This window comes from Pelecanus crispus, chromosome 2 (assembly GCF_030463565.1).
Source record: "Pelecanus crispus isolate bPelCri1 chromosome 2, bPelCri1.pri, whole genome shotgun sequence".
Taxonomy (NCBI): domain Eukaryota; kingdom Metazoa; phylum Chordata; class Aves; order Pelecaniformes; family Pelecanidae; genus Pelecanus; species Pelecanus crispus.
Window position 1 is genome coordinate 8,133,668 of NC_134644.1, and position 23,034 is coordinate 8,156,701.

Genomic DNA, 23,034 nt, shown 5'->3' on the forward strand with positions numbered 1-23,034 from the left:
CCTAAGGAAGTCGTTTCAGTACATTCCTTGTTCAGTGGTGTCTACTTTTATTTAAAATTTTTCTTTAATTAGAGGGCCTGCCCCTTTATCAAATAAGGCTGTGGCCAGCACTTTGGACTTCTCCCTTTCGCTGGTGATTTCAGTCTTACATTCATATACGCCCACCTGCACTCCCGGGTGCAGGTCAGCCCTCGGTTCTTTGCCCAAGTTAAACAGTTGCTCCTTAGTGAGCTCGAAAACAAAAGTGCTGGACCATTCTGTTAACTCAGTTCAACCTCCATGTGTCTGGAAAGTCAGCTTCAGATTTTGCCGGCTTGCTTCTGGTGCTTGTTTGGGTTTGGTTTTTTTTTTTTCCTTTTTTTTTTTTTTTCTTTTTAAATACTTGAGTAGAAATCTGTACTTCCAGAAGTGATTTTTTTTTTTTTTTTTCTCCCCTTCAAAAAGGCAACAATTTTCCGTCGACAAAATCAAAACGTGAATCACTTCTTCCTAGGGACAAGCAACCCTCAAAGACAGCAAGGAATGCATTCTAGTTCATCCACTTTCGGCAGTTTACAGCTCCACAGTGACATGGAATCTTGTGCTGGTCATCTTCAAAATCAAACTTATAGTCATAGCAAAGCTGGAAGAAAAGGCAGGAGAACGGTTATGGAAGACCCGGGCTTTACCCCAGCTCTCCCCCTACTACAGGCTAAATGGCAAAGTACGCACGAGGTTGCGCTGTGAGGAACCGGCAAGATTTAGAAGGAAGAGGGGAAGGGAAACGTCCCTCTCGCCCCCTGCCCCCGCACAAGGAGGCTGTGCTGCTGGCCGCGGAAACCGCCCGCGAACCTAGAAATGACCGCGAGTAGCAAGAGGCAAGTAAAAACAAGTGAGACCGCCCTACCTCCTCCCCTTTCTGGATTCTCCTGCTGGAGCTAATGATAATTTTGTGTCCTCTCTCAAAAGTTACCACCTCAGCCACACAGTTAGGTGCACACGAATGGTTGATATACCTATGAAAACAGAGTTTGAAGAAGGTAACCTTTGAAGAAAACGCATCCCTTGAGGCAAATTGAAACCAAACCTTAGAACGCCCTTAGCTTCAGGAGCACACTGACTTGCCAGATATAATTCTATTACTCTGTACTTGTTTCTTTACCTAGAAAACGTCAAAAAAACCAACCGTTAAAAACCAGACTCCATTCTTCCTTCATAGCTGCCATGAAATGTAATCAAAGATGAGCAAAGCTAATGAAAAAGACGACGTTACTTCAGCAGAATAGTCTGAAGACTAAATGTCCCAGCTCAGAGAATAAAAACCATCGAGAAAACCACAAAGTCGAGCCCCTCACAAAGAGCCCCAGGCCAGGGAAGGTGGATGACTGCCCCGAAGGAGGTCAGAGATCTCTCCAGAGCCACCCACCTTGCAGGACCTCCCGTCAGGGTAGCGTCGATGACGTGGTCGTTGTCAATGCGGAACATGTACACGCCGCGATTCTGAAAAACACAATCGGAAAAAAGACTCTTGGAGACTTTACGTAACCGCCCACGATTAAAACCGGAGCAGCACGGTGGGTTACCTTCTGCAGTCGGGATCAGACCTTGCCCGCTGGCACCGGGAAAGGGCGAGTCACGTACTGCCCTTACCCGCGCCGCTTTGTGAGGGAATGCACGGGTCATAAGCACGCACCTCTGGCAAATTAATATTTCCCTAATAGCTTCTGTGCTGCCTTTCATCTAGGACCTTGCAGTGGTTCCCAAATATGTATTGTTACAATAGCGCTGAGTTACAAAAGGAGGTCGCTTTACGTCTAAAGTAGTTCTCATTAAAGAGCTGAGGTGCTGACATCTCTGTCAGAGCTCCCTCTGTCCCCCGGGACACAGGATACGTATTGCTACCTGGCCAGGGCACTGCGAGATGTATTAAATATTTAAATCCTCTGATCCTTTGATAAGAAACACTGTAGACGCCTCTGGTTCTATTTTTAGCCTACTGCATTTATAGCACAGCAGCACACAGAATTCAGGGGACCGGAATTCATCAAGTAGAAGCAGCGCGTTTGATTTGTTGTATGAACGTCTGAAAGGGGAAGGGGAAAGAAACAGTGAACAAACACCACCCCTACCTGAGATTCATAAAGCTTCTCTTTCCTGTTTGCTACCTCATTCCGGATAATGGTTCCGATGTATTCAATGACCATAGTGTGCTTTTCAATGTCTCTAGCAGCATATAAGCCCAGGCCCTACAAAAAATACGTTGCCATTTAGAATTCTGTAATAAATTTACATTTACTCTGCATTGCTCACCGTGCCCCAAAACCGTTCCTGCAGAAAATCATGTGAAAAGTGAAGTGCCCAGAAAGAACGCGGCAGCGCAGGGAAGGAACTGATGCCGCAACAGCCCAGACGCAGAACCCAGCTGCACATTAAATGTTTAAGATGCAAGAAAACGTACTTGGCTGCTGTCTAGGTGAGAAAGCGTCTCTTATACCTCTGACACCTCACTGTGTAAAGATTATAAATTCACTGCAAAATAAAGCGGGCCTTACTAGAACGGAGAAACCTAACAGGAACACAACAGCACAGTTAAGTCCAGCCTGAAATAAACACCAACTGTGTTCATACGGAGCAAGATTAATGACAAAGCTTTTGCAAAACAGTCTGTGGAGCAAACCACCCCCAATATTACATAAAGCCACAAATTTCTTACGATCATGAACGCAAACAAGTACTGAGCTCTTCATGCTGCTCTCATACCACTGTACTCAGCTTGGTCTGAGCATGTCATACTTCCACTGTGTATTTGTATTTTTATTTAGTTTTACTAAGTTTTTGAGAAATATGCTTTAAAAAAAAACCCAAACTTGAAAGAAACATTTTTCCTAGATGACTGTAACAAATGAGTTTTTAAGATATTTACAATAATTAGAAAGAAATCTTACTTAAGGTAAATCTGTGGAATTGATTTGCCACATAAAAATTGCCAATTTGGGGACGAGACTTGAAGGAATGTTGCAATAACTTTACTTTCAGTTTTGTAATATAAATTTTATAGAACTATTTATACACAAATATATAAAAAGATAAAATTTATATATAAAATAGATATAAGTAAAAGTAAAATTTTTTAATATCCATTTCCTAAAACGAGAACTGACCTGAATACGAGAGCGAGCTAGATACACATTGGACTTCCATTCAGTTTTCATCTTGCGGTACTGAGAGGACTTGGAATGGACGAACTGCTTACTGTAAGGCGCATTCAGCTCTCCCGTTACTGTGCTCTGAAATGACTTCGATGTGCTGGTGCTATTCAAGGTGTGAGGCCTGTAGGAATTGGGCATATAACGGGAAAGAATACAAGAAAAACTGAAGATTTCTCTGAAAACAGCCACAAAACCCATTCAAAATTCTTTTAGACATACAGACACTGAAAGCCAGCTAGCATAGACAACAAAGCAATTCCTTCGATTTGGGCATGCACATACACAGCCAAAGACGACAGGGTTTGTAAGCAGCAGACGAAAGCACAAATAACCCTAAGCAGCCTATAAACCCTGGGCTGTACTATGTGAAATTAAAACAAAATACCTTAACACAAACCTCTTGACATGGGTACTCATTTTAGGCTCGGCACGGGCACAGCCCGTGGGGTTGATAGCAAGAGGGAGTTCCATTAAGGGGTTTCGGCCATAGCGGAAAGTGTAGTTCTCGCAGGCCTCAACCCCTGGCAGCTGCAAAACAAAACAGACAGAAAGAAAAAAAAAAACCAAGTAGTTAGATATTAATCGTGTGTAACGAAATATTTACTTTTCCACACTTCCTCCTGTTCCCCTTCTTATGCGTATAGCCAACAATTTGGGGTAATCCAGCAAGAACTGGGACGGCGAAGACTCACCGATTCGGCAATCCTGGCCACTGCAGAGACTGTCAAACCAAAGAGGTCTTCACCCTTCAAATAGCCGGGAAACAGCTGGAGCATTTCAGACTCTTTTCTAACAGAAGCAACGGGCTCCAAGATTTTATCCCACACACCTACACAACCACATGGGAAAGAATTACAGTGATCAAAAAAATAAAAGTCTATCGTACTGGTTTTCAAACAAAGGCCTGAGGATATCAGGAAGCAGAAACCAATACTGAAAAGGCATTTTGTCTTTGGTTGCATACACAAACAGGCCAGTGTTTAAAAAGCGAAGCAGGGAACCATTTGGTGAGTGGCTGTTTTGTCCTGACCAAATCCCAAACACACGCAACATTTCTACTGCACCCTTGATTCTCAGGAACTGCTCTTAGTATTCTCTTAGTATTCGCAGCATGGAAACTTCAACTCCTCTGAGAGTAACCACACACACAGATTCTCCTGAGAAAACCTGCACGAAGTAGAATTTTTTAAAAATAAACTCTATATTCTGTTTCCATCAATTGATGGCAGTCAGCTCGCAGTTGCATGCGGGCGATTCCGCCAGCAGTGTTTTGCCTGGGCTGAGCGTATCAGCGCCTGCAGCACGAAGCGGTGAAGACCCAGAGTGTTACAGGCCACGTGCACATCCACGCGCCACGTTCCTAAGACCTGCCCCATACACTTACAGTCTACTGTCTCATTCCTCACCCCACCAGAGATGATGTTACCTGCCCCAAGAACAAACGTGGTCAACTCAACTGTCTTTTTATTGCTTACTAACTTCAGCACTGCTGATTTGAAGATAATTGAGTAATGATAACATATTTAAACAAAGTTACTTTTCATGGAAGGAAACCCACGCTGGCATTCCTACTATTTTAATTCATTTTCAATACTCCATCATGGGTCTCCTCTGTGAACTTGTAAGAAGTCTTCTTATCTGCAGCTTATACAATTTCTTCAAAGGTGTCCTCAGTCTTCATAGCATGACATTAAAAATGGGCCCTGGAAACTTGCTATAAGCATTACATTAGAACAGTCTCTGCAACGTGTTATTTCAAACATCCATCATACATCTGGTAAGTATCACTAGCCACAAAACAAACAGCAAACCCACAAAAGTCATGACCTTGGTTCATAAAATTTACCTTTTGGTGTTGTGTCAGTAAGGACCAGATCTTCGTGGCCTTGCTCCACAACCTTGATGACAAACAACGGAAGCCCGTCCTTCTCCTCAATTGAACAGAGATAGCGACAGCGTCTGTTTGCGTATCTCATGCTCCAGTACAACCGGCTGGCCTCGTAACCCACGGGGAAGAGTGCTTTTGAGGAGTGGAAGGCCTGCATCTGCTGTGGCAGCAGCTGACCAACAGCATGGAAAATCAGGCTGCCCACACGGAAGGTGTGGTCACGTTCTCCTCGCTGAACGATGCTAGCGATCTGCCGCACTTCATCACGCTGAACGTAGACCCTCCTGAAGACTGCAAAGTAACTAAGTTCTTGCTCATGAGTTCCCTTTGGTTTGTGCATGGGGCAAAGCATGGTCTTGTCTTTAAAAAACATGCATTGTGCTTTAATGGCACAGGTAAAGTGATAAATATTGGTGCACCTTAACCTGTGACAACCGCTGGTGGCACCCATTTTGTGACAAAACATGCATTTCATTTGCAAGCCTCTTCGCAGTGCTAGTTCCACGTTTATTAAGGCACCAGCTTGTGTCTCGTAGACTTCTGTAGACCAAAGAGCACAGTTCAAATGGACCCAAAGGTCTAAATCCAGGTTAAGAAGCCTTGCTGGTCCATCAGTTAATCCATCACCCTCCTCGTGACAGAAGCAACATTTCCTATAGTCTTTAGGCACGGGATCTGGTTTAAGGGTTGTGCCCAGTTTTTTAAGGAATTCATCTATTTCTTCTTCACAAGGAGGTTTGAATGATCCTTTAGGAATCACAATCTGAATGCTCCACTTTTTCCATTTCATTCCTTTCCATTTCTTACTTGGAGGCCGACAGTCATCAAGACTACTGTGTATTGCTTTTAACCTAGGTTTTAGTTTCACTGTTACCTTAAGCTCATCCGGTTTTGCCTCTACCTTGGCTGCTTCAAATGCAGGGGGGAACATGATGGGGGGTGACGATGGTGGAGAAACTTTTTCCTGCAACTGAGGCAGACAGTGGACGTCCAAAGTGGAGATGTTGTTGCTGTACTGATGGAATGCTTTGGGCGGCCTCTCTTTCATCGGCGACTGTGGCAAAGACGGAACTGATTCCTGCTAAATCAACAGAAAACTCTTATGAAAAAAATCCCAAAGTGTTAACCATTAAATGTATCTTGAAAACACTGTCAGGTCAGTATGGAAGAGGCTACTGCGAATGCCTAAAATCAGGATGCAGCAATAGAGAAAGATGGAAACTACCCTGACCCACGCTATCACAGCTTGCGTCGGGATAGGGAGCACAAAAGTTCTCCCAGTCAGCCTAGAACGTGCTGCACTTTAATACAGAAGAGGAAGCACAAACGATCCTCTGTCCACGTTTTGAATGAAAAACTACTCAACTGCCCTAGACGAGCTAAGTGACAGCTTTAGTTCTTAGGCATTTTTACAAAGTTTTGTTACAACACAAAATAACCTTAAAATACGGGTCACAGTATTAATTTAAAGAGTAAGAATCTTGTTATTTGGTAGAAGGGGAAGATTTCAAATTAATGCCACATGTTTTTCTTGGAAACAAGTGAGGAAGAAATTCCTGCAGGGCTCTAGATTAGATACACCTTGAGGACTTAACTATTGAGCCACAGTAAACAAGAATTATACCTGCAGAGATTTGTTTAAAAAAAAACCAAAGGAGAGAAAACAAGAACAAAGGAAGTGTAGATTAAAAAGTGCTTAATGTGGTTTGTATGATTAATCTTGAAAGAGTAAATGAGAGGATCAAGAGGCTGAACATGACATTTAATTAACTTAATTATGTACATGCTGATGCACTTGTGCAGAAATGTTACCCTCTTTAAATGCTAGTGAAAATGAGCTACGTAGGACACTAAAAGGATGTGGATGTACACACATTTATCTTCTCCTCCAGGTTTGGGTTTTTTGTTTTTTTTTTGTTTTTTTTTTTTTTTTTTTTTGTGGCGGAGTTTTTTGGTGTTTTTTTTTTTTAATTTCTTCAGAAAAAAGTAAGTAGGATGCATTTGAAGGAAGGCTGCAAATTCTACAGTAAATACAGGACTATGAGAAAGCATTAATTAGGTAACAGTTTAGGGGGGAAAAAAAAAGGTACATTTGAACTAGAAAAAGTAGAAACCAAGCTAGTTAAAAGAAGTACTTCAGAAAATTTTATCTATGAGAAAATAAACTTAGCAGGATCATTTAGTCTTGAATGAAGACCTTCCACTTCTAATGAGTAAACAAACAGAGATAAATTTAAGTTATCATCCTTTGAAACAGAACGAACCTGGACATAGCAAAGAAATAACGCCCCACGTGGAAGCGCCAAGTTTCTCTAAGGTGTCATATACCCCTCGCAGTGTCTGTAGGTGGAGAACTACAGCATACTCTTCGGGACCACCTAGGAAAAATCCCTGGCTCCATTCCACCTTCAGTTGAACAAATCTCTTAAAATGTCTTTCTCCAGTAATCAGAACCTCTTTTTCCTCGTCACTGTCAGTCAGCAGGCTCTTTACTCATGTTCTGGTAATTAATGCTTTAAAATGGCAGCTTTGTCCAAGTAAAGTAACGGAATAGGATTGTATTTTTCCAGTTACATTGAACAAATGAAAGTCTGTTTGCAAACTTGTTCAGTTATTATTTGCACAGTTGTCATTTTTTTTTTTTTTTACTGTGTAAGTCAAATCAAAGTGCAGAATATAGCCCTTAAAGATCTATCTATGGTTTTGTACAATGTCCAGAGAACTTAAATGACTACTTTTTTGAGACTGCATCTTCAAAGCCTGTGAGGACAGCAAAAGGTAGCTACTGTTCTGCCATGCATCTCTGTCAGACAGGAAGTTCTGCAAATACAAATTTTACTTCATGCTGCTGGTTCAGAATCTCAACGTCTGAATACAGAGCAGTTCATTTATAAACCTCTAAAATGAAGTGCAAACTTCCCCCTCGCCCTCCTTCTGTTCTTCAAAAAATAGCTGCGATAATTTTAGGACAAGAGGAAATGGGCTCAAGCTGCGCCAGGGGAGGTTTAGGTTGGATATTAGGAAAAATTTCTTCACGGAAAGGGTAGTCAAGCATTGGAACAGGCTGCCCAGAGAGGTGGTGGAGTCACCATCCCTGGAAGTGTTCAAAAAATGGGTAGACGTGGCACTTGGGGACATGGTTTAGTCTAGTCTACCCTTAACTGGTTTAGTGTAGACTTGGTAATGTTAGGTTAATGGTTGGACTGGATGATCTTAAAGGTCTTTTCCAACCTAAACGATTCTATGATTCTAATTTCTGCTCACTAGGGTCTACCAGCATTTGATACTTACTTTGTTCTCCGAGTTTTTTGCTTGCACAGCTGCTGAGTAAAGAACAAAGCAGTTGTTGCTACAGAATACGATGTCCTTCATTTTATCAGAGCCTTCTTGAGAATCCTGGGAATCAAACACAGAAGATTATCAGAAGTGCATTTTAATACCATTCTTCACATAATAAGTGTAATGAAACAAGTATTCCTATCTGGCTAGAAACTCTTTATTTGTAGAACATTTGCAAACTAATGAGCAGTACTGTGATATAAATACTTGATTATTTGACAGATCTAACGTTACCACCACCTACAACCTTGTTCCTCAGCATTTCTTGCCTTTAACAGAAGTTTAACAATCAAAATAAAGCATTCTATACCATGCACCCATCTGCTCCATAGGCACACTTGCAAAGTAAAATCCGTTTTCTTTTATCTTTAGATGGCAAACGAATGTCTCATTTCAGCCTAATCAAAAACAGATCATACTGTTTTATCTACTGATCCATCTGCAAAACATTACTGGGAATTCGGTGCTTTTCTGACTACATGAACCCATTACTTTTGTACATAAGTTTTGGCTATATACCTTTGTCGCATAATTATCTCAATCTCATTGAAAGAGCACTGGTACTTTTTGAATGAATGACAGTTCCCAATGTAAATACAAGAGACTGAGACTGAAATCTGATTCCTGCTCAAAAAGTGTACAAGTATTCTTGCTCTTACAATACTTGCTGATGCAGCAATACGGTGCTGCCTTACAAATAAGCTCTTTTTGAATAAAGGTCCCTGAAGTGGTCATAGAAGGAGGTTAGCAGCAGATTTAGGAAGCTGCCGAATACGGGACCTATTTTATGAAATTTACTGAAATTCATTCCATATAAGTAACGACTTTGACATTTCTTATCTGTACTACAAATGTGCGTGAATGCCCCATCCTGAATCAGGACACACATAGAAGGGAGACTACAAAGAAACCTGGAAGAGGTATCGGTTGGCATGAGAAGCAGTAGTCTTTGCTGCCTTCGTTTGCTCATTCACCATTACATGCAAGAAACTATACGTCCCCTGCAGTACCTGTTTAAGGAAAGGCAGGTCTTTGAAGGACTTCCGCACACCACTACCAAGAACCACAACTTTGCAATGAGAGCACCACCGAGGTCTCAATGCTGAGCCTTCTGCAATATTCTGACTGTGATCCTTATAGCCAGCTATACCTAGAAAACAGGTAAGTCTGTTAGAAGCTGTATCAGATTAAACCAAATTTATTGAGAAGTCACAGATTTCTTCAGTGGTCTAGAGGTAGCATCCTCCTGGATAGGGCATGGAAGACAAGCTTTAACTACGTCCTGATGGGGAAATTGTTTAAACTAGACCAAAGGGTCTGGAGCACAAGTCTTATAAGCAGCAGCTGAGGGAACGGGGGTTGTTTAGCCTGGACAAAAGGAGGCTGAGGGGAGACCTTATCACTTTCCACAACTACGTGAAAGAAGGTTGTAGCAAGGTGGGTGTCAGTCTCTACTCCCAAGTAACAAGTGATAGGACAAGAGGAAATGGCCTCAAGTTGCACCAGGGGAGGTTTAGATTGGGTATTAGGAACAATTCCTTCACCAAAAGGGTTGTCAAGCACTGGAACAGGCTGCCCAGGGAAGTGGTGGAGTCCCCATCCCTGGAGGTATTTAAAAGATGTGTGGATGTGGTGCTTAGGGACATGGTTTAGTGGTGGACTTGGCAGTGCTAGGTTAACTGTTGGACTTGGTGATCTTAAAGGTCTTTTCCCACCTAAACAATTGTATGATTCTATAAAACCAACTGTGCGAAGAACAAGGCAAAAATACATTCTTGTACAAGAAATTAATAACTAAATCAACAAAGGAATACATGCTTAAACAACTATGTCAAGTTTTCCAGCATAGGAACAATCTTTCTGAATCATGGACTTAAAATCAGACTGGACAAAGAAACCCTAATAATGGTGGGAACTACTGGAAGATATACCTCACTGACAGTGATGTACATAACACAAGGGAAATCAGAGATGGATCAGACCTATTAGGTTATGGTTAACATCAGGAGCAGGTCCACATGTACTGATCACGTTAAGAGGAAAAAAGTATTATTTAGAGCAAGAACCAATTCTTTAATTCTAGAGCATGAATTTATGAGGCTGAAATGCATTAATACCGACTCAGTTAAAATTTTGGTACTGAAAACTTTGAAGAATTAATGCCCACTCACCATTGCTGTTTGCAGGAAATGGCACATTAGGTTGCTTCAGTCCGTAAGACCCTACGATCCTGGCAGGTCCCATGGATCCTGCCTGAGGACCCTGAAGTAGTAAGTGTTGCCTGTACTCCACAGATGGGTTCACTCTGTGACTGTTGGCGGTTGCCATGGAGGATGGGACATCTGGAGCGTTACTAACCTCGTAACTGTTGGGAATTCTGACGTGGAGCAGGTTGGAGAATGCCGCTACAACGCTACTGATGTTCTAAAAATAGTAATAAAAACATACCTTCATACCTTTGTTTTCATCAGACAGGCAATTAAGATAGCAGTAATATAAATTATTAGAAGATTGCAACAGCTCTTTATTGTACTATGCTGTAAGCCCTTCAGATTCACTATATATAAAATATATTAACTGCTGTTGTACTTCATATATGTAATACAATCTTCTTTCTTTTACCTCAGCAGCTGTAGGATGTAAAGTAATTGCTACAGATATAAGGCCAGATTTAGGACCATTCTGGGATGGTCCAAGCTGAGAAGCAAAGAAGCCAGAACCAGGTAACGCTCCTGAACCGGGTTCCGATTTTATGTAATTCCTTTTGGCTTCTGAACCTGAAAGTAAAACAAAATACACCAGGTTAATCCTACACACATGTGAATGCAAAACAAAAAAAAAAGCCTAGTTCTAACTGTTCTTTCTGCCATGGTCTCACCTTTTCCAGTACTGCTAGGTAGGATGGGAATGATGGGAGATGGTACAGGTTCCGGGTTTTCCTCCTTTACAACCGACAAGTCTGGATACCTACTAATTTCCATTCCCACCACGCTTTCAGGAGAGGAAGAAGGAACAAAGCTGTCAGGAGTGTCCCTGTCCTCACAGTGATCTTGAACCCTGGAACAAAACCCAGAAAAGCTGTTTTTGAAACAGTGTAAAAACTTTTGGTAAGCTGAAGTTATAAATCATGACAGGGAGCTACAATGAACTTGTTTCTTGCTACTAGTCATGGAACACAATTATGTGGTAGGCCATTAGTTCTGGATATCCCATACTCCACTGCACATGGTGCTTTCTTGGGAAAGACACATAAAGAAAAACAGAGGCACTAACAAAGTCCAGGCTCCATCACAGAACTGTCTGTTCCCCATGGCTCCATCTACCTGGGTAAAAAATTAGTATTTAATATTTAAACTTTCTGGTTTAAGTGTATTCACTGGTCCACCCCCCCTTGTCCATCCACAGGCTTCAGTGCTTCAAAGACACCCAACTTTTGGTTAGGCAAGTGAAAGGGAGGCAAAAGGGAACATCTTTGTAGGGAGACTTGGGTTCTAGCAAGCATTTCTCACATGGTAACAGAAACTGAGTAGAGCTGGGGAGTTTTCAGGCTTACTCTTGCACAGCACTGCTGTCTGGTACAGCAGTCATGGTGCAACAGTACCATGCTGCTCTAGGAAAAACAGCAATTTGTATAGCTTTCTTCCACTTTTAAGAGAGCAAGGTAATAAATTCTTAACATTTTAACAGAATCTAGAGTCTAGCAATGGCAGAAGTCACCTATTTCACTATGCTGCTCTCTACACACGGAATGCCAAGAGTTAACCAGGACAAACAATCCCATCACGTTCTCTGCACTGTGTGCTGTGTACAATGGATTTCGTTTCTTCACACCTTCACAGTCTCATCTCCTACTAAAAGATCACAGAATCTGCTCCAAATATGTTTTTGAAGATATCAAGGAAAACCTACCTTAACTCCTCCTGATTGTTGTGAGGTGGTGTTGGAAGTGAAGCAGGAACATCCACAGTTTTAGGGCCCTGAGCCATTGCTCTTGCTAATAAATCATCTTGTGGTCTGAAAGGCAACTGGAACGGCTTTGGTCCCAGAGCTTTGGTAACTAAAACCAGAAACACACAGCACAATGAGACATCTGTATAGCTCTGCCATTGATACGCATTCTGTGTAGCGGGGTATTGGTGGCTCCCTGATACAACCAAAGCAGCAGATAGTAACACCACTCTCATCCACTTGTAGTTCAAAAATTTTTGACTATTCATGATTAATCTCCATATTTACAAAAACCTGCAAATTTTGAGCAAAAAAGGGCTCGAAAGGCTGTTGAGTGTGCCTTCTGCCAGTATGAGAGGATTTTTGTTTTGTTAACAACAACAAAATCAACACCTTTGTAACAACAAAGGAAAAAGGGGTGGGGAAAAAAGGATTTTAATCACTGAACAGTCCTTATGAAGAGGCAGGATAAAGTTGTACGTAACAGAAAGCAATTTTAATTGACCAAATTACAAGCATCAGAAAATACATACCGACTACACACAAAGCCTGCTGAGGATACATTTTGGGAAGACTGCTTTTAAGCTCACTCAACTAACTGGTTAGTCATTTGTACTGGATATAAAAAAAATTATTTTAAGGTTTTCGTTTTCATTTTTTAAGAGTGCTTCTAGCTCTCAATACGTTTTCAAAAGGGAATAGAGAAAAGGCTATTATTTGACATTATACTGGTGTAAAAAAAAGCTGGATAAGAATGAATACAACCTTAAAGAGTCTAGGCATATTGGTTTTATAACAGAAGACTATAGCAACAGAAAAGCATCCCAGTTACCTACTTTGTAATTTGCTACAAATTTGACTCAATGTATTATGGAAACAATATGTATTAGTCTTACCATCATGACCTCCTAACATACCAGCCTTGCCAGCAAGTTCCTCAGTGGTTGCAAAGCCATTTACCAACTTCTGGCAGGCCACCGGAGGTGGTGTGGGAGGAAGAGAGGCTGGGGGCGTCGGAGGATTGCTCAGGTTGTTCTGCTGCATGAGATTAAAGAACCGTAAATCAGCCACGGAACACAGGGTGAAAACTTGCCTTGTTCTAGTACTAGATAACGTAACCCACTCACATATTTTTACACCCAGAGGTAGAGCTGATAAGCGGTGATAGTTAATTCTCAAGTATGGGACCAAATACAGAAAAGCATCTACTGTAAAAGACACGATGCTTTGCTTTTCTTATATCAATGATATTATCAGAGAAATAGTTTACATGCGTATACATTACTGAAAGAAGATAAAGTTAAATTATTGACAGAAAAGCACAAAGAACATCTTTAGGAACAGTCTGGGAGTCCCAACAAGTTCCTATAGTTTAAGCAAAGGTCTGAACTTAAGATTGAGAGCTATTCCACAGTGACTCTCCACCACCATAAATAAGTCAGCTTACCCGATTTTCACTAGAAGGGAAGCTACCTCACATTTAGCACAGGATGAGCTTTCACTGAAGCAGTTACCATGGAGAAGCAGATACTCTGTAAGTTCAGACCCCACGCTACTTCTCGCTAGCTTAATTAACTACCCATATTTTAAACAAAAATTAAACGAGAACTTCAGTATCTATTCTTGTTGCAGTCATGCCCACAAAGCTAATACTTATTATTCACTTTTGACCACAGCAACTATTTCTGCTAGGTCACATCCTCAGCTTACGTGCCACGTAAGGCTGGAGTAAACACCACTGTTTTTTAATAAGTTACTGAAGTTTTTATATTAGGGTAGCCAAGCAGCAAATTTGATTCTGTCTGTTCACTGTCTTGCTGCTCTCCTAGTATTGCCACTCTGATCTGAGAGACTGAGTTTTAAATTCTGTGGGTTATCAGCTCGTCAAAAGCCTATTTCGTTCAGAGTTCTCAGGTTCTTAGTTAGGGCTTAGTGGACAAATGAGGAAAGCCTACTTCCCGCTTAATTCACATTAAGAAATGCTTTAATGCTTTCACAGACTTTGCAAAGTACTGAGAATTCAGCCTTTTCTGCTCCATAAAACTGTAATTACAATTTTGGCTATTTAGCATCCATTTGTAAAAGTAATACTTGTAGTTTTTAATTAGTTTACAACACAGTTTCCAGAACCGATTTCCACTTTCAGAGAATGAAACAGTGGTGACTGTTTCACCACTGCACCATCTATCTAGTCTAGCAACAGAAAGTTATTTTCTTCTGGTTGCATAAAAGGCAGGAACTCCAGCCAACTAGTAGTAATAATGTCGTGAACTTCTTTTCCCACAGAAAGCACAAAATCCAGATTAAAACCGTACCTTGTAAATGAGCTGGGAGTAGTAGTCTGAAGCCCCATCAAGAGTGGCACTACCAAAACTTCCCACAAGTCGATTTCCACCATTTAGCTGGCCACTGCCATAGGGAAGAAAGTGTGCAAAGCTCACTCCAATTATTGGTTCCATCAAAGGCAGAAGAGAAAGCTGCTACATTAAAAGAAAAGAACGGTTAGAAATTAATTTAACTATAACTTAGAAGCCTCGCAAATCTCCAAACATCAGTAGAGTGGTTTCTAATTTAAAAAAAAAAAAGAAAAAAAGAAAAAAAAATTGGAATTTACCTACTATCAGAATAACTGTGTCAAACCACAGGCCTCTCTGTTTGTTAAGGAAGATGGTCCCCTGCCCATTGGAGCCACAGCTCCGTCTCCCTGCCAGTTCAGCTACAGAGGCTGCCAGACCTGACAGGAACTCCATGGCTTTGAGACTACCAAATGCCTGCCATGTCAGTAGATATTCCAAATTGAAATAAAACCACAACTTTAGATACCCTTGTTTTGTGAAGTTTTCATTTTCTCTACCCTGTATTCAAAATTCAACTTAATGATCAACTTCATTTCCATCATGAGAAGTCCACTCTTTCAAGTGTCCTCTTGACTCATTACCCAGCAGCTGTATACTTACCTGTTTTAACTGGATGAATGTATCAGCGTTAGGGTAAATAGCTTGCTTTTCTTCTTCCTCTTTTTTTCTTTTCTTGGACCGAGGAGCTGCCTTCTCTCCTGTCCTCTGAGTTCGCTTATTTCTCTGTTTTTTGGTTTCAGGTCCTACATCTGTTCTCTGAAGCTGGCTGTTACTACACCCAAATGCACCTTGCATCTGGTTTCCTGCAGTTTGCTGGTATAAAAAAAGGAAAGCGAGGCAGAATTTTTGACATTTTGATATACAGTTCATTCAAATTTACTGCACAATAGTCTAAGAGAACACACACAGTATAATAAATCTCATTGATAACAAACTGTATTTTATGGTTTACTTTGCTGTCTCAATGGTTAACTGTCACTGCCGTACAGTCCCTACACACAGAATTATGACTTATCATTAACACCACTGACATCTGAAAACATCATTAAAAACATTTTCTTTCAAATACCCCCTAAAATAAAGTTACATGTGCATGCAACCTTAGAGATTTTCACGAGGGCATAATGAAAGCCAGACTTGGTTACAGAAAAAAGGCGTGTAAGTTAATATACTACAGATATATTTTCAGGTTAGAAACAAAAAACAGTATTGTGAAACACTTCTGGATTGTCCCATTTGCTTAAATACCTTCAGTACGAATTTGCAAAGCCATTCTTCACATAAAAGGGTAGTTGCATAGAAGCAATCAGAGTGGGACTGATAATGCAACAGAGTGGCAAGCCAAAAGAAAGTCCAATTTCTTTTTATCAATTATTATTTTAAACAGCTCTACACGACCCTTATCACAAGGACTCTCACCACTATTCCTGTCATATATGTTTTAACTATGAATCTGTAACACTTAGGTAAGTTACCTGCTGCTCACAATTACCTTTATATTTAATCAGTCCTTATTCATTCTGAATTTGTTTCAAGGATGTATTTAGAGTTTAGGCAGTCATAAACCAAAACTGAGTAGAAATTAAAGATTACAATAAAACGACCAACAAATCTAAGTGTAAAGTGTATCCCACCTCCACAGACAGCAATTTTCTTTAGGTCTGTTTTTAAGAACCTTATAAATTACTAAATCATATAATGCCATTAATATAAAGAATTAATGCTCCCTTCCATTAAAGTAAAATTAATTAAGAGAAATATTCTGTAACACAGAAATCCAGCAATTTTAGGAGCTTTAACAATTTCACACTTTTGATAAAAATCCTAGAGCACAGTCTCTACTACCATTGGAGACAATATGTGATTTTCACAGGCAAAAAATGACCATGGACTTGGTTCATTCGCAGAACATTCCAAGTGGTGCAGCTGCAGGGGTGTGAAGCCCAGCCCTCTGCAAAGGCGCACAGGTCATCCTATACGTGACTAAGGTGGAGTCACAGAAGCAAGCAGCATACAGACACACCGTACACTGTACAGAAACATACTAGTAGGTAATTAAGAGTCATACTGTAAAATCTTGCCTTAATCTTGGTAAATATTAGGAAGTGGCGTTTTTTAAGACGATATCTACAGAAAAATGATTTTTTGCACTTTAATAATTTCTGAATACAGTGTTCTACGAAGTCATATTAAAACTTGTCCTTTTTGTAACACAGATAATTTACTCATGGAGAAAAGGCAGGAAGGGAGGTAAAAATTCCTTCAAGCTGTTTATTCCACCCTTGCGCGGGTAGGGTACCTCCCCACCTTTTCACAAATGCCCGCGGTAAAGGCACAAACTAGCTAGATTGTTGATGACCGCTGTGTAACAAAACCAGTAACAGGCTCACCATTCCTTCAGCTGGATTCTGCTTCTCTGTTAACTTCTTATCCCCAGAAGCCTCCTCTTCTGTTCGGCCACTGCTCTCCGATTTCTGATTTAGAAGAGATGAGGACTTCTTATTTTTAAGCAGGTGTTTCAGCAATTCGTTCCCTGACTCCCCTTTCGCTGCTGGAACGCTAGCTGGTTGTGCTGGACTCTGAGCTGAAGAGGCAGGCTGTGATGTGACCTTATCTTCTTCCACCTTAATACTGCTTGGATTTTCTGGTTTAGGCTCAGCTTGACCCGAGCATTGATCAGTTTCTGCCTTTTCTAGTTTAACTTCTTGAATGCTGCTAGGTGTATCTGCTTTAGCCTTTTCAGTCTCTGTATTTACACTCGGCTGTTTCTGTGGCAGACTGCTGTTGGGGAGCTTACATTCCAGCTCTGGAGAGGTCTGGCCCTCTCCTGCGTTTGATGTTGATGGGCCCGTTAACTCCACTGACTCTTGTTCATCTTGATGACGGGAAAGTTCATTGGGGGTGTTAACTGTGGGGGTGGAGGTAGAATCAGAAATGGTTGGAGTTGATGGTGCAGTTATATCTGAATGTGGAGTTGAAGGGGCTTTTATTGACTCGGCATCATCGTCCTTTTTCTTTTTTCGTGTCCTTTTCTTTTTTCCTTTCTCTTCTGGGATTATGTCAGAATACAGCTGTATGAGAGACTGGCTTGATCCAGGGAAGTTTGCTGCCTGGGGCACACTAGTGTCCGAACCACATGGGGCACCGCTACCGAGTACTGTAGCTGAAGGTACAGCAGAGGCAAACGGAGGCCTGACTTGGTTCTGTGTAAAGGTGGCCCCAGGGAGATTCCCGTGAGTTTGTTTTACATTATGGAAATTAGGGGCTCCACCTGGAACAGCAGATGCATCAGGTCCAAAGGTTGTAGGTCCCACTGGCCTTCGCTCACTGCTTTGCATAAAATTTGTGGCAGGAGGCGAGGTCACAGGACCTTGTTGCAGAATTTGCCCCATTTGTTGCTGTTGATGCTGTGGAGACTGCTGAAGAGGTCGCGGAGTTTGTATGAAATCACAAGGTAGATCAGAATTAAAGAAAGGTATCTGAGACACGGATGTTTTGTTATTTAATTCAGAACCTATCATACCGTGCTGTTCTAGTTCCATTCTCTGCTGCAAAGCCCTCTGTCGATCTACCTCCTGCATAAGCTGAATGCGTTGCCGTTCCTGTTGCTCTCGTAAACGCTCCTTTCTTTCCCGCTCTTGAAAACTTTCGCTAAAAGGGTTATTGTCCTCAAACTCCACCCTTGGCGGTGGCCCTGACTGTGCAGTTGCATTTGGACCAGGCACAGGAGCTGGTGTACCAGGAGTAATTGGCAACAGTGTCATTGGAGGCTGCACCCTTGCTGGATTCATGGAAATATGGCTTGCAGGGGCATTAGCAGATTGCCATCCAGATAAATTTGGCATTCTGGTTGGGTTGGATTGCCCAGGGATTACCACTGTATGTTGCTGATGCTGGAGCTGTTGTGCCACCATGGGGAAGTTTTGCTGATTCATTGCTGGTGATGTTCCTCCTGGAACCATTGGTGGTTGAGCCTGGACGCCTGGCATTATAGCATGAGGTGCCATTCCACACTGCTGCTGCTGCTGCTGCTGCTTGATTCGATACTCCTCAATTAGTTCTGCATGCTCTTTCTGCTGCTTTCGAATCTAAAAATTAAAAAAGTCATTATTCATCTCTGACATGTACCGACTATGTAAGTAGCATAAAACATGTAACTCACCATTATAATTTCAGTAGACAATGAACCTCAGGCAAAACCAGCATTTCTGCACAGTCTTACGTTCTCTCCCTTTTTAAGGCTAAATAGCCATTATTTCTTTAAAAATACTATCCATCCCAAAATTTTAGAAAAAAATAACAGTGCCTCAAAGCTCTAATTACACACCAAGACTGCACTGTGCTAGAGAATATACAAACCTAAACCAAAAGTGATCCTTGTCCTACAGATCTTGTCATCCACGCACAGGAAAACAACAGTTGGGAACAGACAGGAAAAAGGAAACAGTGGGATGGATGATCTTCACACATCAGCAAAAATTTTTAAAAGATGTAATTGAAAAGGAAGTTTGCAGGGAAACAGCGAGATCGTTTCCCATTTATTCAAACATCACACAGCAGACAAAAATGGCAACTGCTGCTTGAAAATTTTAAAATTTAGGATGAAAATAAACTCAACTTGGACACTAGAAGTTAAGCCTAGTAGTTTATTTCTAAGGCAAGCAGAGGAAGCCAATAGAAGGATGTGACAGAATCAGCCAGACAAGAAAGAGCATTTCAGAAAACACAACAGATACCTAATTACACTGCCCTCTGAAAAAATAAAAGGACTTGTAATCCGCTGGTTAATAATACATACATTACAGAAAATCTCTCTCTCACTTCTATTCATTAGATTATGACTTCCACAATTTCCATTTGCTGTTTGTACTGATAGAAAAAGCCCATAACATAATTAAAAATGTTTGATAATGCTCTCCTTTACCTGGGGCAAGGGACTAGCCAGAAAGCTCAGGATAACAGAGATATTACAGGACACACTCCAGAACACAGGACAGATGCACCCAAAAGGCTATTTACACAGTAATCTCAGGTCCAAGATGATTTATGAGCTCTGGCTTGGCACTGACACCGCCAGATAAACAGTGCCACTGCACAAAGCCACCAACGCGATCATTGCACAGCCCAGTGCTCCAGGACTTCTCCGCGGGTATGGAGCGCTAAACCTGTGTTGGCTCTGTATGCCGGTGCAATGAGGCACCCAAACCACGACACCCTCCCAGGACCTGCAGTGGCGGATCGGCCACGTGACTGTACTTGGAATTAGCTGAGATCTCAAAGGACCAGCACTGACTACACCCAGCTGGACCTGAGCCGACCGGCGCAGCTCGACCTGGCTATTTTCGCAGTGTGGGGGAGAAGGCAGAGCATATTAGCACAGGCACAGTGCCACACCAAAGCAGTTAAACCGCCCTGACCACAGAGACAATATGGCAGTGTCTGCATGGCTCTGCGCCTGAGCTAATAACCCTGTCAGACATAAGCTCGTGTTGCACAAAGTCAGCTCCGGTTTCTCTGCGCCTGTGTCCAGGACCAGCAATTCACAGGGATTTGAGAGCTGTTTTCTCTCTATATATACACATATATAGACTTTGCCCTTTTCAAAAACTAACAGAAGCTTGATTACAGAAAAATTATTTGACCTGATTTTAAAAAGTGGTGAATTGCTTCAAATAGAAGGTCCTTAAAAATATACTTTAATAAAACCTTATTTAAGCTCCTACTAGGTATGTAACAAAGTGCTGTTTCAGATGTGGATGACTGGTTTAAATCAGTGGTTGAAGGGGAGTGGAGGGCATTTACCAGCAGTATATGAAACTTAAGTTTAAAAATGAAAAGAACCTTAATTATGGGGCACTACATGCATCTGCCAGCAATGTCATGATTAGCAGCTGTTACTTCAACATAACTCCACCGTAAGACTAGACTGACACATGTATGATGAAGATTGGTTAAAGTGAACTTTTTTTGCATTCTACTTGTGATTCATTGTAGAAGTGAAGAAAAGAAAAAGGAAGAAATGATGTAGACATAATTCATCTGCTCCATCCCTCTTCCACACAGTGAAAAGACAAGCCAACTAATATTCCATCCGCTGTATACTTTGTCTTGAAGCAACACAGGAGCAAGAACTTGATGGTCAGATATCATCTAGGACTTCATTCCAAGCAGCCTGCTGCCAATTTTTTCCCTCATATTAATAAAGGATAATTCTAAAGCATTTTCACATTCAGCAGGTCTCACTGATCCTGACAATCATACCAGATAACTTAGAAAAAATGTCTTGAGGAACACAGCATTTAATACTGTTGGCCAAAGCATAGACTTATCAAAGCTATCACAGGTTTAACTTTAATCTCACTTACTATAATCACAGTTACAAGATGTAGCAAGTGAAATTTCAACAGAATATAAAGAAAGAAAAACAGGGGCCCATACAGGCTGGGAAATTTCTACCCTTAGAGACTTACAAAACTTGACTGACAAGGCGCTGAGCAACCTGATTTAACTGTGAAACTATTTCTGCTTTGATCAGTGGACTAGATGATCTCCAGATATCCCTTTGACCTCTATTATTCCATGATACAGTAACAGATGACACACACTGATGATCAGCATCTAGGAACTAGACAGATCATAAAACTAGACTAACACTAAAGTTATAATGAAAAGAGATTTTCAAACATTTCAAACAGTAACATTTAACTGGCATATAACCAAGAGGTTCTTGGTTATATGTTCTTCGCAAGGACACCTGAAAAAGCCTGAGTTAGGCTCATTCAAGCCTGAAACAAAGCTGTGCATGCTAAGACTTTCCTCTGAATCGTTCATTTATGCTTTTCATGGTGCCAGAAACTCTTGGCAAGTCTTTTTGCCAAGCAATTTCCCGTCTTCCCAAAGTACCAAACCACCTTTTTGTCACAGTATTTGCCATAGCATATTCTCCTACAACTCCAGTGTCACTGGCAATCCAGTATAATGCTGTTACACGCCCAGAATATGATAGGGAGTGGCTCCCTTTAAATAAGCTCCACTGTATTTAAGCATTTCAACTCGCCTTTTAGAAGATTTAAAGGGAAAAGTCATACCAGTATGACAGCTTAGTATTAAGGTGATCAGTTTGGATTCCAGATGATTACCTGTTCTAGCTGTTTTTGGACCATACTTTGCTGCTCAGTAACATGTTTAAGCTGTTCTGCATCTTCTTCTGGGAACTCACGACCAGCCTTCTTGGCTGTACGCTGTTTGGCTGAGAGTGCCTTTTTTGATTTTCTGTGTGCTCCAATTTGCTCCTCAAGGTACTTCTGTTGCATTTGAAGAAGCTGTTGTGTTTCTTGCAGCCATTCCTCATATTGCTTTCTTTGTGAATCATCTAGAGAGAAGGGAAATTAATTATGATATGATCTCATCCTGGGGGTGAGTTCTCATCCTACTTTTCAGAGAAGTTGTTTAACAATCAGGTTCCCCCTTTATTTTAAGAAATCATTGGTCAAGTTCAGCCAAATTTGACAGAATTTGACATCTCAAGAGATATTAAGCTCTTGGAGCAATCTGAGTAAAGGAGACAGAGATCCAAATTACTGCATTTATTGAGAGAAAGCAGTTTTAACATAGTCCCTTAATTTCAAGGGACACCAGCCTGCTGTCTGGCCAGTAAATGCACACTTGCTAGCCAGTAAGCAAACGTAACTTTGAAAGCAGCTACAGAACCTGGTGGTACTCTGCTCTGCCACATAAGAGGGGTTATGGAAGACCACTGGAAGTACTCAGGTAGAGGGAGAGATTAGGGAGTAAGGACACAAATTTACAGGAAACATGGCCTCATTAATTCTGGTGTTTGCAGAAGAGTTTTGTACATATAAAATCTATTTTTATTACTACTTCTAAGAAAAAAAATTAAATTATAAACATCTATGAAGTATTCATGAAACAAAAGAAAGATACTGTCTTTGTAAAAATAACTGTGTCAGTCCTCCACACAGGGCCTTCAGCACCAGTGCCTTTTCCTCCCCACAAATAAATGCACTCTCATTTAGACTAATTCAGACACTACTCTTTTTACAAAATGAGAAATGCTCATCTGCTCTCAATGCAGTCCATTGCTCTCAGATGTTTTTCTTCAGGCAAAACAATCATGTCTGATAACACTTGATCTGTGCTAAGCCCAGAAGGCAAGAGAGAAGGTTTGGTGATGGTATCGTTTGTCTCGTGATCACATTGTGGCAATGAGCTGGGTAACCAGGAATAAGGCATGGATGTTCCTTGTAAAGAAAGTTTGTTTAATAAAGATACCTACATGACAGTATGATTTCAA

General features: G+C 41.1%; 1 protein-coding gene across 11 annotated transcripts in view; it reads right to left on the reverse strand.

Annotated features, from left to right (window-relative positions):
* Nucleotides 1-381: 381 nt before the first annotated feature.
* Nucleotides 382-23,034, reverse strand: part of KMT2C (lysine methyltransferase 2C) — a 204,359-nt gene continuing 181,706 nt past the window's right edge. For 8 of the 11 annotated variants that reach the window (XM_075728169.1, XM_075728178.1, XM_075728177.1 and 5 more), the window contains 19 exons: nt 21,860-22,092; nt 17,111-18,808; nt 15,321-15,533; nt 14,679-14,843; nt 13,260-13,401; nt 12,325-12,472; nt 11,294-11,472; nt 11,038-11,192; nt 10,587-10,839; nt 9,426-9,565; nt 8,368-8,472; nt 5,035-6,157; nt 3,881-4,017; nt 3,574-3,716; nt 3,141-3,309; nt 2,109-2,225; nt 1,406-1,479; nt 887-995; nt 382-622 (listed from right to left, as the gene is read on the reverse strand). In XM_075728169.1, the coding sequence (XP_075584284.1) occupies nt 530-622; nt 887-995; nt 1,406-1,479; nt 2,109-2,225; nt 3,141-3,309; nt 3,574-3,716; nt 3,881-4,017; nt 5,035-6,157; nt 8,368-8,472; nt 9,426-9,565; nt 10,587-10,839; nt 11,038-11,192; nt 11,294-11,472; nt 12,325-12,472; nt 13,260-13,401; nt 14,679-14,843; nt 15,321-15,533; nt 17,111-18,808; nt 21,860-22,092 (5,396 nt within the window). In that variant the 3' untranslated portion in view covers nt 382-529. The remainder of the gene's footprint in view (nt 623-886; nt 996-1,405; nt 1,480-2,108; nt 2,226-3,140; nt 3,310-3,573; nt 3,717-3,880; nt 4,018-5,034; nt 6,158-8,367; nt 8,473-9,425; nt 9,566-10,586; nt 10,840-11,037; nt 11,193-11,293; nt 11,473-12,324; nt 12,473-13,259; nt 13,402-14,678; nt 14,844-15,320; nt 15,534-17,110; nt 18,809-21,859; nt 22,093-23,034) is intronic. The other 3 variants (XM_075728171.1, XM_075728172.1, XM_075728173.1) reach the window with 3 other exon arrangements.